The 15,759-nt window shown below is 38.3% G+C and overlaps 1 protein-coding gene across 1 annotated transcript in view; it reads left to right on the top strand.

Moving 5' to 3' along the window:
• The first annotated feature begins 7,420 nt into the window (after positions 1–7,420).
• LOC108970369 (homeotic protein labial-like) overlaps positions 7,421–15,759 on the top strand; it is a 36,015-nt gene continuing 27,676 nt past the window's right edge. The window contains exon 1 of the mRNA XM_018935705.1: positions 7,421–8,726. Within this exon, the coding sequence (XP_018791250.1) occupies positions 7,442–8,726 (1,285 nt within the window). The 5' untranslated portion in view covers positions 7,421–7,441. The remainder of the gene's footprint in view (positions 8,727–15,759) is intronic.

Here is a 15,759-nt window from a genome sequence, read left to right as displayed (position 1 = left end):
ACTTGCCCTACACCCCATTAGATTAGATTAGATTGAAATATGAGGAATAGACCGCGACTTTAGGTCTATTGTGCCCTCTGCTAAATCACATAGACTCACTCAGCCCCAGCACACTGACGAATTCCAATAGATTACCGGGTGCTAGTGAGGCCATGCGATCCCTATCCAGAAACATGGATCCAAGGGCCTTCATCCTGCGTCTACAGACTGCTGTGCAGTCGATCAGCGGGTGCTCCGGGGTTTCATGCTCCCTGTCGCAGAACCGGCAGTTAGCGCGAGAGTATAGGTCCATGTTGTACAAATGCCTATTCAGCTTGCAATAGCCAGTATACAATGCGACCAGTAGCCTGAGTTTGTTCCTGGGGAGGTTAGTTACAACTTTGACAACCTAATCAAGTTGTATCCTCCAATTAGCAACTTGGCATGCCTCATACCGTAGGTTTGTTGCCAATGCTCTTCCCTGCCCACGCTTTCTTCCTTGTGGAGTAGCTCCTTTAAGGTATGGGGTAGGTCCCAGTAAAGGGTTCGGGTCCTACCATCTTGGTGGGGACTGCAGAGCGGACAAGCTCGTCCGCCAGTTCGTTACCGGCTATACCTTTGTGACCAGGCACCCAGATTAGGTGTACCTGGTTTCGTTCTGCAAGGCTGTTCAGCTTTTCCCTGCACTCCTGCACTAGTAGCGATTTGATCTCGTAGGAGCAGATCGCCTTACACCCCATATAATTAACAAGCCTCATGTACCTGAATTTGTTAAACCGGCTTTGCCAGTTGCAAAAGTATAAAATGCTCGGTTACCCTCAAACTTAGCCCTTCTGTACTTTTCATTTCCAAGTGTTTGTGTTATAAAGGCATTATTAAAGGTAAAAAATTAAAAATTAGTGTAAAAATATTAATATTATACAAATAAAACTCTTCAAACTTATTATAAATTTTATATTGCAGATTTTGGCTTTTAAAGACTTTCAATAGTAATAATTCACCAAATTAATATAAATATAATATATGTATGTGCATTCAATTTGTTCAGAAAATGGAGGACATATGTCTATGTACACAACGCCAGTCACACATGTGTACATATATTCATAAATACAAAACTACAATAACAATGGATGTCACTTATATTTCTAACATCACAAATGCCGCAAATGAACAGAAAACTTTGTTCCATGTTCAATTTGTAGAAGTGACAAGATATAAAAAGCCAAAACAAAATGTAACAAAATTTATGAAAAAAGAAAACAATTCAAAGCAGAACGAATGGTGGCGGTGGAAAAGTTGTCACTGCCACAACGTTGCTACCGACGTCGCCGCCGCCTTTGACATTCGGCGCCAAAAAACTTTAATCCATCAATTATTTTTACACAAATTACCATTGTAAGTCGTCACTACCAGCACACAACCCATAAGGGGCGACGCAGCTACAGCGCACACAGCATAAGCGTAAGTAAGAGGCCAAGCAGTTCACTAACACAACGAAAACGCTCCGAGCGCCAACATCACAGTGGTAGCCATACCTGGTTGTTACGTAGCAAAGTTGTGGGGAACTTATCACTCCGACGACAAATTGATCGACGTTTCGTGTATCACTGACCGCCAACCTCGCCTCCAAGCGCGGTGTTACACGTTTTGGTAACAAAGTCTGACGAATTGTCAACTGTCATTAATGGGACGACATATAAATGATTTTGAATGTGGTCGGCATCACTTGCCAATGGACTACATAACTGGAGCTCGTGCGTGGCGCTAGTCAACTGCAGGTTGGCTTAATGAGATTTTTGTGCCAAGTTGGCGTCATGCTACTTTTTTCGACACATGCTGTTGCGCCAATGTGCAATGTATTTGAGCGATATTTGTCGCGCCACAGCCATAAAACAGTACTTACTGCCGCAACAATAGGGCCACCATGAACGATTTGACCATATTGATTGATTCCATCGCTGACACTGAGCTCACATTTACTCGTCTAAGCCCAAAGCACATAAAGTGTGGCGGCTGGCGTTGCATTTGGTTGCATTGGTACTTCAATTTGAAGTTATCGATTAGCGCTATTTACGTACTCGACGGCTAGACTGGCACCGACAGGTGTTTAAAGCCTTAAAATTCTCTGGCAAAACATAACTCTGAGCCAATTGTCAACACCATACAAATTGTAGTTAAATACTATTTACATGCTGGGAGTTCTAATTTAGTTTTAATTGGTTGTAAAACTTACTCCGATCAGACTTTTGCTGTGATAATTTATCGACACTCTCTTTGTAGACAATTGACAAATGAATATTTCGAATTTTAAGATGCTTTGTAATCGAGTCAAACAGTGTCAGCAACTGGCTCATGGGATTTGCATATATTTGTAAATATTCTTCAAACATTTAAAGTTGGTCAGGGAAATAGATCCGTTCCCATGAGCGTTTTTGTATGAATTTTTTGACTTAGTGAAATCGGCACCCAAACTTGAATTTGAAGAGTCGGTGAAGAAAAATCTTCGAAACGCCTGTACCGATTGACTTGAAATATAATTCCGCTTCAAAAATGTTATAAGTGGAAAACATCCATTGAAAGTTTAATCGGAAAGACCGGGCGGACATAAAACTACATATTAATGTCAAGCCACTAGTCGGATTTGGTTCAGGGTTTAACTTCAGTGAAGTATTTTCTTTACCCAAGCCAAATACAAACTTACCAGCTGTTGCAAGGCTGATAACTAAGCTCTTTGGGGTATTCTACTTAGCAATATAATATTAAATTATTGTCACTTCATCGGCAGAGATGTCAAAAATTCTCCTACAACATTTTATGTCAATGGTTGTAGGAAAATGACGTCAACGATTTTAAAGGTCTGATAACTATTTACCGTCTTAACTCTCATAAACTTTGATCCAAAGCTTCAGAAATAACTGTAAACTGTAGAGATAGAAGGATAATAATGAGAACATATCTTATATATAAAGATATAATGAATGAAATAATACCGGAGTTTCATTTAGTTCACTTTTTAAAGCGGTTTTCTATATTTCAAAACATGCAACTAGTTGTATTCCAATATTTCTCTGAAGGTTTAGATTATAAATACAAATGACATCTTCTACTTTATTGTCGTAGGCACCGCTTACGCGGTTGTAGCCAAGTTTGCAACAGCGGACCAGTCGATTCCATCTTTCTTTTTGTTGTTTGGGGTCAGTTGGACGTACCAGGCGTAGCCCAGTCCTTCTCCACATGGTATTTCCAACGGGGGCTCTTCCTCTTCCACTGATTCCCCCAGCAGATACTGCATCAAATACTTTTAAAACTGGAGTGTTACCATTCAGCCATCATAACCTTGCACGTTCGACGTCGTCCATGCCCCTGCACCATATAGCAGAACGGGAATAATGAGTCACTTTTAGAGTTTATCCTTTGTTCGTCGATAGAGGACTTTACTTCTCAATTGCCTACTTAGTCCGAAGTAACACCTCTTATTCTGCGTTGGATTTCGAGTCTGACAGCGTTGTTGGTTTTAATACTGGTTCCAAGATAGGCGGAATTACCTACGACTTGAAAGTTATAACTGTTAACAGTGTCGTGGAAGCCAAGTCGCTAGTGTAACGAATGTTTGTTTGATGTCAGGAGATATTTAGGTTTTCTCTCATTCAGGACCAGACCCATTTGCTTTGCTTCCTTATCCAATTTGGAGAAAGCAGAATTAACGGCGGATGTTGAGACCGCTGATACCAATATCATCGGCGTTCGCCAAAAGCTGTACACTCTTACAAAAGATTGTGCCTTCTCAATTCAGCTCTGCAGCTCGAAGTATTTTGTAAGTTGACGCAGATTTTGAGGTCTTCCCTTTTGTCGATTGAACGGTTAACAGTTAAGTCAAACCGTGGGGCATGCTTTCATTCAACCATATTTTAAGCTAATGCTTGCTCTTTATCATTGCTTCGCCACCGTATTCGAATAGCTCGGCCGGCAATCCATCGACCCCCTCCGCTTGTTTTGTTCTACAAACGGGTAATTTCTATTCAAATTTCTTCATGGTCGGACAATGGAATGTCCGCTCTATCGTCATCGATTGGGGAATCAGGTTCACCATCTCCTGATGTTATGCCTTCTTTACTCCGGGCATCAGTGACTGGGGGTTCTAAAAGTGTATGCCCAGGTCTTGAAATCTTCTGTTCTGTTCTGTCTGTCGCCTCATAATTTCGTAGAATTTTCGAGCATTACTCCTGTTGGTTAGCTCTTATGAATCCTCATTTTGACATGAATGTCGTCTTTACTATTTCCGATGACCCCTCGGTAAAAATATGCAAAATTGGCAGGATAATTCTTTACATGATCATCTTTTTTTTTTTAATTTAAATTTCAGTGAAAATTTCGCGTTTTTTTTCAATTAGTTGTAATCGAAAAGAATCCTTCTTCCAGGTCTCTAGGAATTTTATCGCAAAGACTTGTGTACGTATATACTGTCCTCAGTTTTTGAGTTCCTCCGTGAGGTAAGGCTATACTCTTTTTAGTGTCCCAGACTGTTTAAGCATTGAATTGTGTACATTTCATCACTACTATTATAATTTTTAACTAAATTTAATTAGTGATTGTATTTATTACATTGATTTGAATTTGAAATTATTATAAGTTCATTTCCATTCCAAAGAAGATTGGTGCTTTAACAACCAAACCAGCTCAGATTAGGGTAAATACAACATATCAAGAATCCCATCATAGGGAACTTATCTTTAACTTTAACTTCTGAAAATTCGCTATATCGGAATAATATAATACCATTTTACATCGCCTTTTTGCTCTTTTTGAACTACTATATTATACACAATCCACTGACGCTGCCCTTTTTTAATTCCGAACAGAAGAGTTTGCCAAGCATAATAATGCACACTTCCAAATAATGAAGGCCGGTCATAATATTACCATCAAATAACTTGTTCGTACCTGAATTGGAAGATGTGGACGTAGAATGCTTCCAACAAGACGGCGCTACATGTACTACAACTAAAGAAACTTTTGATGGAAACTTTTGGTGATCTAATTATCCCTTGTCGTGGGCCTGTAGTTTTGTAAAGTCATTTATCTACGCAGATTAGCACGAGACGATTGGTGTCTTGTTAATATAAATTGGTCGAATATTGGGCTTCTCGGCTAGAATTTATTCAAGCCAGCCGCCGCGGTCACTTGCCCAAAATCACGTTATAAACACAAGCAGAACCTTTAACTTTGTAATAAAACTAAAAAAAATTACGAAGAATTTCAAAACATTTCCAGAAGGTTTCAATACACTACAGTTGAATGCAATTGTATAAGTGTATATATAAAAGAAAAAATATTACTGCTTTATTGGATATTTATTGGAATGCATGTGCAAATACACATACATATATATAAATTTTATACAAAATTATGTATAGACATCTATATATTTATCCTTGCTTCGATTGAAACATGTTAATCCAGGCCAATGGAGCCCAACCAGAAATTACCACAGTACAGCCGCATGAATTACTGACAGAAGTTTTCAAAATGTCAATCATATTGGTCTTTAGATAAAGACACAAGACAGAGGACAAACATACATGAACACGGTGCACAGCACAAAAGGGAATATTTGTACTTGGGACTGAAGTTTGAAAGGTGCGCAAAACAGGAGGAACAAAATTGAGATATCGACGCTGTGAACAGTAGGTACCAATAAAACAATAGCAACAACACCAACTGTCTGTGGAATAACTGAGATAAAGTATCGCCGTTATGACGAAGTGGCAGGCGATAGGCAAGCGGTGCGCCCACAGCCGCCAAATAACTGAGCGAGCCATATCCTTAAGAGCCAAAGCTGAAGCGGCATTCCAGCCACTGGCATGCATGTATGTACAAAGGTACGTACATATGTATGTGTGTATATATGTCTTTAATAAGCACATGCGTAAGAATCCCACTGTGCTGCGAAAAAAAACGATTTCTCTGAATGCCAATCCATGGGGCATAGCTGTCGGACGCGTAAATTGCACATGACATGTTAAGCAGCAGCAACAACAACAACACAAGCGTAAGGTTTTCCTGCTGCTGCTACAAAGGCTCACATCATAAGCTAAGCATTTAGGAAAGTGAATATGCATGTACATATGTATGTATGAGTGTGTATACATGCAGAAATATGTATATGTAAATATACTTGTGACCAGCATCTGTGGCTAAAGCGAACTCCAACTGCGTGGCCGCCGCACTGCCAATTGCTGCACCTTGAAATTTCGTGTCCACAACTTATGCTCTGGGATATGAATATTTAAACAAATTAATTTTTTTATTAAGCATTTTTTATCCCTTTTTCCTTGGGCCAAACTGTCATAGAAATATTTGCGTTAAAGGTAAGCCAACAAAAAAGTGCGCAGGGGCGTTCCAAGCGAAACCCAAAATACCAATAAAACAACAAAACAACCGGTTTGACTTAAGTGACTAATTCCTAGCTAGAAAAACTACTGAACAAGAACTGCGCACATACTAGGTGCTAACAAAAACAACATACACATAGTTATTTCCAACTGTACATACTTATATAATATATGTATATACCTTATTGGAAAAGCAAATACCCAAACATTTGCGTACAAGAAAAAAATGCTGCTGATTTTAGGCATTATTAAAGGAGCCATTGAGTTCCCTGCCAACATATGACGACAACTGCTCATTGCGGCAAATGTGCGCACTCTTGCATTGCGCTCACACGCAGCATGTACGCACGTAGCTCACGTGCTGTTAGAGAGAGACGGCGCTGTAGCTGGGTTCACTTGGCGTAAAGAGGCGGAGCTCGCGTCCAACCGGGTTTCGGCGGCTTATCAGCGCCGGTGGTGGGACAGTGATGTTTGTGTTAGCGCGCATTGGTGTTGGCGTTAGTGGTTGCCGTGGCTGGCCATGTAGTTCGCCAGCAATCGTGCTCTGATTCAGTTATGATTTGGTTGTGCGGTGTTAACAAAATAAAGTGTGCTGTGAGCGCGTGTCGTACGAAATTTTCAATGTAGAACTCATAGAGCGTGTAACGACGTGTCGCTGCATTTCCGAACACGAAGCTTATATGTGTATGTACGCGTATGTACTGGAAAAGTGTGTAAAAATTGTGTTAAATTCCAAATTCTAAGTAACTAAACGCTTAGCGTGTTCGGCTGAACGCAATGTACTGCCAGCAGTGTATGATGTTTTCGTACTGTTAGCAAATATTAGAAGTTTAGCTAGTAATCAATTGTGTGCCAATTTGTGTAAAACGTAGATTTGTGCGAAAACAAATACAAATACAAATAGCAAAAATTCAAAATCAAAGCGTGTAAAGTGAAAGTGTATACCCAAGCAAGCCTCTTACATTTAAATAACTTTAGAAAACGAAAGTGAATTGATTATTAACTCGTCGTAAACTCTTGCACCCGTGTGTATTCAATATCGCTCTCAAACTTGGCGGCTTTTCAATATGATGGACATTAGCAGCATGTACGGCAATCACCATCCACATCATCAGAACAGCTATCATGCCAACAGTGCCGCCACCGCCGCCGATATGGCCGCTGTAGTCTCATCAACCGGTTACCCCAATGCTTATTTTCCGGCAGCTGCAGCCGCGGCCATGCCCACGCATCACCATCAGACGCACCACCACCAACACCCGTTGGGTTATGCCGGCTATGTGACGGACGGTGTGTCGCCAAACTATTACCCGCAACAACAACAACAACAATTAACGCCCCCACCACCCTCGTTGCAGCAAGCACCAACGGTCCTCAATCAAAACACCGCTATTGGCTCGCAACTACAACAACAACAGTCGCAGGCACAGCAGCAGCAATCGATGTACCCGCACGCACACCTTTTCAGTCCAAGTGCCGCCGAATATGGCATTACGACTTCTTCGAGTGCTGGCACGGGTCCCGCCTCGGGCACACCGTTGCACCCTTCCAGTCATTCGCCCACAGATTCTTACTATGAAAGCGATTCGGTACATTCCTATTATGCAACGGCTGCAGTGGCGGCAATACCGCCTGCCACCAACTCGCCGACGTCCGCGTCCAACGCTGTGCACGGTAATACAACGGCGCCAATTGATGCGCCAATCATAAGCTCCGAAAATGGCTTAAGCTACACCAATTTGGATTGCTTATACAATCAAAATGCGCCAACGCACGTACAACAACAACAACAAATGCAACACAACTATGCCTCGTTGCCCGCAAATAATGGTGGCGGCGGTGGCGCTAATGTGGAGGAAAAATACGCCGCTGTGCTGCATTCCGCATATGGCGGTGGCTCAGGCTTGCCATTCGACGAACCCCTCATGCAGCAAGCCATGTCAGCAAGTCAACAACAATCAGCACCTCAAATGTGGCATCATCAGCACATGGGTGGTGGGTACACAATGGATGCTGGCATTCCTATGGAGCCACTAGGCATGCATCCTTTAAATATGGCGCACATGCAAACAGTGGCGCCACCCCAACATCCGCATCAGCTGCAAACACAAACACAGCAACAACATTTGCAACAGCATCAAGCGCAATTACAACAACAACATGGCTCGCCAAATGGGCCGTGCTTAAGCTCGCGCAGCCAGCAAGTCGTCTCGCCCGACTGCACAGGATTGCCGTCATCGCCGGGCTCCTCATCCAGTCAAGCCGGCTCACACAACAAATCCCCGAATCAAGCCAGCAACTTGCCAACGTACAAATGGATGCAGTTGAAGCGCAATGTACCCAAACCACAAGGTGAGTGAGAGTTTTTTTTTTTAATGTTCCGTGGAAATGTGTGAAAGATTGCCAAAAACGGAACATTTCACAATTGAAGCAAAGAGAGAAAACTTGTAGTCAATAAAACTAAAATAAATACATACCTACCACAAGGACTTCGAAGTTGTGTACCTTTGTAAAAAATATTCACATTCTTGAAAAGCGTCATACACAAACCTAAGAACCGCAATTAAAAGTAATAACTAACAAGTTTGTTTATTTTCATTAATCTCACACACATACACACATACATATGCATCGTAATCTACTTGCCTTGCTCTTGAGATAGTCGTTATCGAATTATCGCAACTCCACCTATAATTAAATTAGTGGAATGTAAAGCGCACGTGGTAATTTTTGCAGCCAAAGCGGTAAGCGATAGTATGAGAGTAGTAGAGGTAATATTATGGAATTTAAAATATTTGTATGTGCTAGACATAATAATGCTTTACTAACGTACTTTGGCACGCACGAAACAACTATTTTGATTATCGCAGACATTTCCAAGAATTTATGTGTCGAGTACAAGAATTTGCTTCTTGGAAACCCTTCATAATCATAATTGCCCACCATTTGGTAAAATTTTCATAAATGCTACATAACTTTTTGAGATTAGCAGAGGTTTTCGTCAATATCCGGGTACTAGTCCATGAAAAATAAAAATTATTTGATGTTTAAGCAACCAGAAATTTCGACTTTATCCTCATATAAATATTTATTGTTCATATTTTTTCCAGTACTTTGAAATGAAAAGGTATTTTTTGAGAGTTGCAGACTATTGCTAATGTCATTTAAGTAATTTTTCATTCAAAGATATTTTTTTCAACAATTTATTCAACACTTGAGTATTTTAAACGGTAGTTTCACTTTTTGAAGTCTCAGAAGACTCAGAAAACATCCGGTTCTACCAAAATTATGTAGAAACCAAAAAGTAGCTAAATTTGGATTAACAATTTGAATATCTTTGTAAGGAACTTTTTCAACATTTTTTCCCCTATTTAGAATGTACATAATCTGAAATGTGTTTCTCTGAAAGCTGACCCGGCAAATAGTTTGGAGATACATATGAGTGTGTTTAAAAGAGTTTAATTAATTTATTTTTTTTTTCTTAGAATTCATTATTCTTTTTGTTTCTTTTTTTAATTTTATCTTAAAATAATAGGCTCACAAAACTTCCAATGTTTCCCTTTTACTTGAAAACTTCACAGGATCTTCTTCACGATTTTTTCAAAAATCAATAATTATACTAGTGCTTAAGTATTCACTTTTATCCATAATAAATTTTTTTGTCTTTGGATTTGAAATAATTTTAGGAAGCAAAATCTTACTCATCTTTTAGACATATTTTTTATATCATTTCTTCATAAACAAAAAAATACCCAAAGAAACTACTTTTTCGGTCGATTGTGTCATATGTTAATGCCGATTTCGGCTAAGTGTGCTGGTTCGCCAAAGGTAAGATTAAGATAATGGAGGAAAGAGCACCTGGATGTTGCCAACTGTGGCTCCTCCATATAACTTCCACACGTGCTTCCAGCAAGATTTTTAGCCTTACCGCTTGAGTGACTATAGGACAATTTCCAGTAAGAACTTTTACAATTGTGGCTAGCTGAACTTTACTAAAAGCAAGTAGTTCAGAAGATCGACCAATGCTTGCTAACGGTTAGCTGCTGAGCTTAAAGCTAACCAATATCATTTAAAATAGTTATTTGGGCCTTACTTATTATTGGTTATAACGGAGGAAGTTATCAAGCGAAATCAACACGAGATGTCCAGTTCTACACTACAAGACGGCAATGGAGATATACATATGAAGCTCGATCCGATTTCGTTGTGAGCGAAGCAAAAGTACGCCCCTAGCCAACTCATCGGCTTTTGTAGTGCCGGCGATTCCGCAAGTATTTGGTACACAAGTATCCAATATTGAGTTTCTAATACCATCTAAGAATATTTTCATCTAATCCAATAATTCTTTTTATTTTATAAGTGATATAACTCATACCTTATAACTGTCATGAAAGAAATTTTTGAAATTTAAATTTAAACAATTTCATTTCTGTAAGCCAAAGCATACTATAATTAACAAAAATTAATAATTAGACTACATATATATGTATATACATACATTAGGGTGATTCAAAAAAAATTTTTTTTTTTCGTTTGGCACTCTGAAAAATAGGTTCCTAGACACCTCTAAGGAAGCCTCTCCAAGAATGAGTTCTCAATTGCAACGGCAGGGTCCTCCTACCTACAGTTTTCTATTGTCTTTTATTATCAGATATATATATGTTTATATGTGTATATGGCTATGTTTCAATTGGAATTTTGAGCCACTTAACGAGTTCAAATTATTGAAATATTTCAAAAGCGCTTTGGGACCTGTCCAAAAAGCAAGTTTTTATTTCGAACGCTCAGAAATCAAATTTACATACATGAAAATATAAGCATATGTAAACTGACTACGAAACAAACACAACACAACAATTAAGAAAACAAGAAAAAGATGACGCTGGCAACTGATTGACAGGCAAGATATTTCGCTAACCAGCGGACGTCCAACCGAGGGTATGTCACCTAAAAATAAAAATCTCGCGTTGCCAAACTACACGCACACACACACATCCATATAGTTGCATGTTCATAAATGCACAATCATATTTCGCGCAAATAACAACAAACGCGCCTCCGCGACTCTTTTGCTTTGGCATTTGGCGTAAACGTCTTAGACTCTGGTGCTCCTCTGTTTCGCTGTTTCAATGTTTCAATGTTTTAGAATGACGGAACGTTTTCACGAATGTCGCATATTTCAGATAATTTTGTCAATTCGGTGCAGTCAGGTTGTCACTTGTCAGGAATTCGTGCGAATAAGTCAAAATTAGCCAGTACGCTGGCATTGCGGAATGCAGAAGAGTTAGACGAGCCCACAAGTATGCCACCACATGCTCTTGCGGTTGGGTGGGAGGCTTGTGGCGGCAGGCATGTTGTGCTATTAAGAAGGGAATCTGCATGAATAGAAAATTTTATTTTTGAATGTTTTGAAATACTTATAGAAGAAATAAGCAAATGTCGTGCTTATGTGAATTTGTGTTCGTAATTTCTTGGGCAAAAGTTAAAAGCCTATAATTGATCAAATAAACCTGTGTGAAGCGTTTATGGGTGCTAAAAAGTATCATTTACATGAATTGTAATGTGTAATTAATGAGAACGCCACACTCAACCCGACAGGGAAGATGGTGACGCGAATAAATAATTGCAGCGGCCGCTTGTGTGTTTGTATGTTTGCGATTCTCACTCTGCCTGCAGGCGCGCACACGCAATAAAAGCGAGCCAATAAGACTTGCAAATCAGATAAAAAGGAGAACTGAAAAGGCACATTTTTTTTGCTGATCTGGAAGTCAAGTTGCTTGTCAAATAAATGATTATTGAAATGTGCTGCAACAGGCAGCCGGGCTGTCGTTGCAACGTAGACACTGACAACGACTGCAATTGATGCACCGTGGTTTTAAGATGGCACTATTGTAAGTAAATTGTTAAAATAATAAGCGTGAAGTTATATATACATATACGAGCAGGTGAAAATGAGCGGAACTTCATACGGCGAAAATTATGACTTACGTTACTTCAGGGGTTTGATGGGTTTCCTCGGCTAAAAAGCAGCCCTTTTTCCAAAATTTTTTTTTTCTCTTAAAAAAATGGAATATTTTATTAGAACTTTTTATTATTACAAACATACGCAATTAGCGAAAAAATTCGAAATTTTTAGAAGAAAAAATTTTCAATGCCGCCGTTTGGCAGACGATTTTACAAAACAAAGATTAAAATTTTAGTGAATATTTCGCGAAATTTTTTTTACAAATAGTTGTAATCGAAAAAAATCCTGCGTCCAAGTCCTTTAGAATTGTTTCTCAAAGACCTGTGCAAAATTTCATGAATATCGGTTGAGAAGGTCTCGAAAAGTCTTGCTAACCGTCTTCAATAACACAGTTTCGCGAAGAAACGCATTTAAAGATTTGAGTGGATCAGTTTGAAAATTTAGGAAAATATTCTAGAGTTGTTGTAAAATAGAGTAAAACAATAAAAAATATTCAATTTTTTGAAACCTTTAGTAACCTTTTTAATTTAATAAATCTACGTTTTTGCTCGAACCGTGAACACTGTGCTCTCGTATAAAGCTATCGGCTTGCAAGCATGGCTCATCCATCTGTCATGTCATTCGCGAGCGGTGCTCAGTTAAGGAACAGCATAATCAGCACAATAATTGAAAGTGGTAGCCAATGTTATGTTCGAAAACACTCACGACGGTAGTAGTTTGCTTATATATTCGTATTGTGTAACAGCCTAAAGAGATGCATTGGAATTACTCGTACTACGCTCAATATGTTAATAATTAAAGGTTTTATATGAATAAAAATAAAATAAAAGTGAATATACGCTTTAGAACTAGATTTCTGTATGCATATAGACAGTTATTAATTAAGTTATTAATTAATTTAAAATTTCAGTATTAATTTTTCAACAAGTGATTTTGCTCTTTTTCGGTTTCTGGTAATACAAGTATATAATTTCAACAAATAGTCTCACAAAATGTAACTATTTTGATATCGATTAACTTTTATATTCTCTTTCAGTCGAATTTTTCTCAATAGTAAGTAAGTCACATAAGCAAATAATTTAGAAACATTAAACTCCTGGATTACTCTTATTCTCATGAAAGCTTTTGGTCGTCATACAGAGGTTTGTTCGATACTTCTAACCATTTTATGTGGACAATTCTCCTATAAATATGGTTCTTACGCATATGATCCAATTAGCCATGCACTTGGCGAATGGAATTCCATCGTGAACCGAAACTATATAGCTTTATATCTTTCAAATTGGCTTTTTTTTATGATAACTATATACTACATAATATAATAGTTCAGACTAAACAATATACTAACATATTTGGAGATGGTAGTTTTGCCTTAGACAATAATCTCGTCAAATAAAAAATTAACAATTTCTTGAGAAGGAGATGGTTGTGAAAAATTTCATATCGATATCTCAAAAATCGAGGAAATAGCTAAATCGATTTATTTCCTAATGCTTATCAGTTATATCAGTACTTTATAGGGTCCAAGAAACGGGGGTTTCAACCTTCTCCACCTGGTCTTTCCAACGAAGTGGAGATCTTCCTCTACTTACCTTGGCGTGTACTGCATCGAATACTCTCAGAGCTGGAGTGTTTTCGTCCATTCGGAGGATATGACCTAGCCAGCCTAGCCCCTTTCTCTTAATTCGCTGAACTATGTCGTATATCTCGTACAGCTCATAGTCCTAACAATTGTGGTATTAGCCGTTGCCATTGCGCAAAGCACCATAAATCTTCCGCAGAAACTTTCTCTCGTCAACGTGTAACGTCGACTCTTCAGATGTTGTCATCGTCCATACCTCTGCACCATATAGCAAGATGGAAATAATGAGTAACTTATAGAATTTGGTCATTCTTCGTAGAGAGAGGACTTTACTTCTCAATTGCTTACTCAGACTGAAGCAGCACCGGTTGGCAAAACTTATTCTGCGTTGTATATCGAGGCTGACATTGTTGTTAGCGTTGATACTGGTTCCAAGATAGACGAAATCATCTATAACTTTGGAGTTATAACTGTCAACAGTGTCGTGGGAGCCAAGACGCAGGTGCGACAACTGTTTCTTTGATGACGGGATATATTTCGTCTTGTTCGTTACAATCAGCCTCATTTGTTTCGCATCCTTAACAAGTCTGGAGAAAGCAGAACTATCAATTTCAGCAGCTGTACACTCTTATAGATGATTGTAGTTCTCTGTTCAGCTCTGCAGTTCGCAATATTTTCTACAAGAGTAGATTAAAGAAGTCGCACGGTAGAAATACCGCCTGCTTGAAACCTTTTTTGGTATCTAACGCCTCGGCGAGGTCTTTCCCGAACCGGACGGAGCTTTTGGTATTGCTCAAAGTCAATTTTCAGCTTTGAAATCGACAAAGATGTATGTGTCGATCCTTCCTTCACGAGCATTTTGCAAGATATACCTTTTTCAGGTTATAAAAATAAAAATGCCAAAATTTTTCGTTTCTTAAAAACTATGTAGTACATATATGTAGTACTTAGGTCGTATTTTGTCGGTTTTATTAAGAAATTAACCTCAAGAGGTATTGAACTAAGCCATATATTTGGGGGCGTATGTGACATATTTCATTATTATTACAATGATTGGACGATTATACAAATATTTTCATTCATAACAGAAACTAAATATTATAAAATGTCTACAAAAGTTTAATAAAAATAAGTTATGGTTATCAAACTTATAATTATAGCAAATAACCCATGATTGAAAAAATTTTGCGCTTCCTTAATTGAATTAGTTATCAAACATCGCAACATATTAACATGAATTATTTCAAAAGCAGCAGAGCTGCATGTTCAACTATCAAAGTCGACAAAAGTATTTCGCCAAACGAAAACAAATTGACACACCTTCGCCAACTTAGCAAACACTTTGATAAGTTTATCAGGCAATCATGGAAGAAGTGAAGAAATATGTTATAAATAAACTTTGCGCCTGCTGTTGAGCAAATCTCTAATTAGAACGGTAAAATCAATTGATAACTGTTCTAAGGCGTTTGAAACGACCGGAAGTGAGAGTTTGTCAAATGAAACTGTGCCGACTTAGGAAAACAACTGGCATATATGTATGTACATATGTATGTATGTTTATATGTGAATAAGTATATAGATGTGTGTATTTATGCTTTTGGGTGGCACTTAACGCAAGTAAGCGAAAATTAAAAATAACTATTCTTGGAATGCAGTTATTTTTATATTTTATATGGACTTGATTAAGAAAACAAAGATTTAAATGTCAAATGGACATATGGCGACGATTCGTTCTACTTTGAAGCAATACGTACTTTTTTTTACACTTTTATTGCCACTTTTTATTGTCATTTAGCGTTATTACTAAATAATTATATAATGAAATTTTTTGTCAAATT

The sequence above is a fragment of the Bactrocera latifrons genome, unplaced genomic scaffold (assembly GCF_001853355.1).
Source record: "Bactrocera latifrons isolate USDA-ARS-PBARC rearing strain unplaced genomic scaffold, ASM185335v1 scaffold_3, whole genome shotgun sequence".
In the NCBI taxonomy this organism is placed as follows: Eukaryota; Metazoa; Arthropoda; class Insecta; order Diptera; family Tephritidae; genus Bactrocera; species Bactrocera latifrons.
This window is presented reverse-complemented; position numbering and strand designations above follow the sequence as displayed.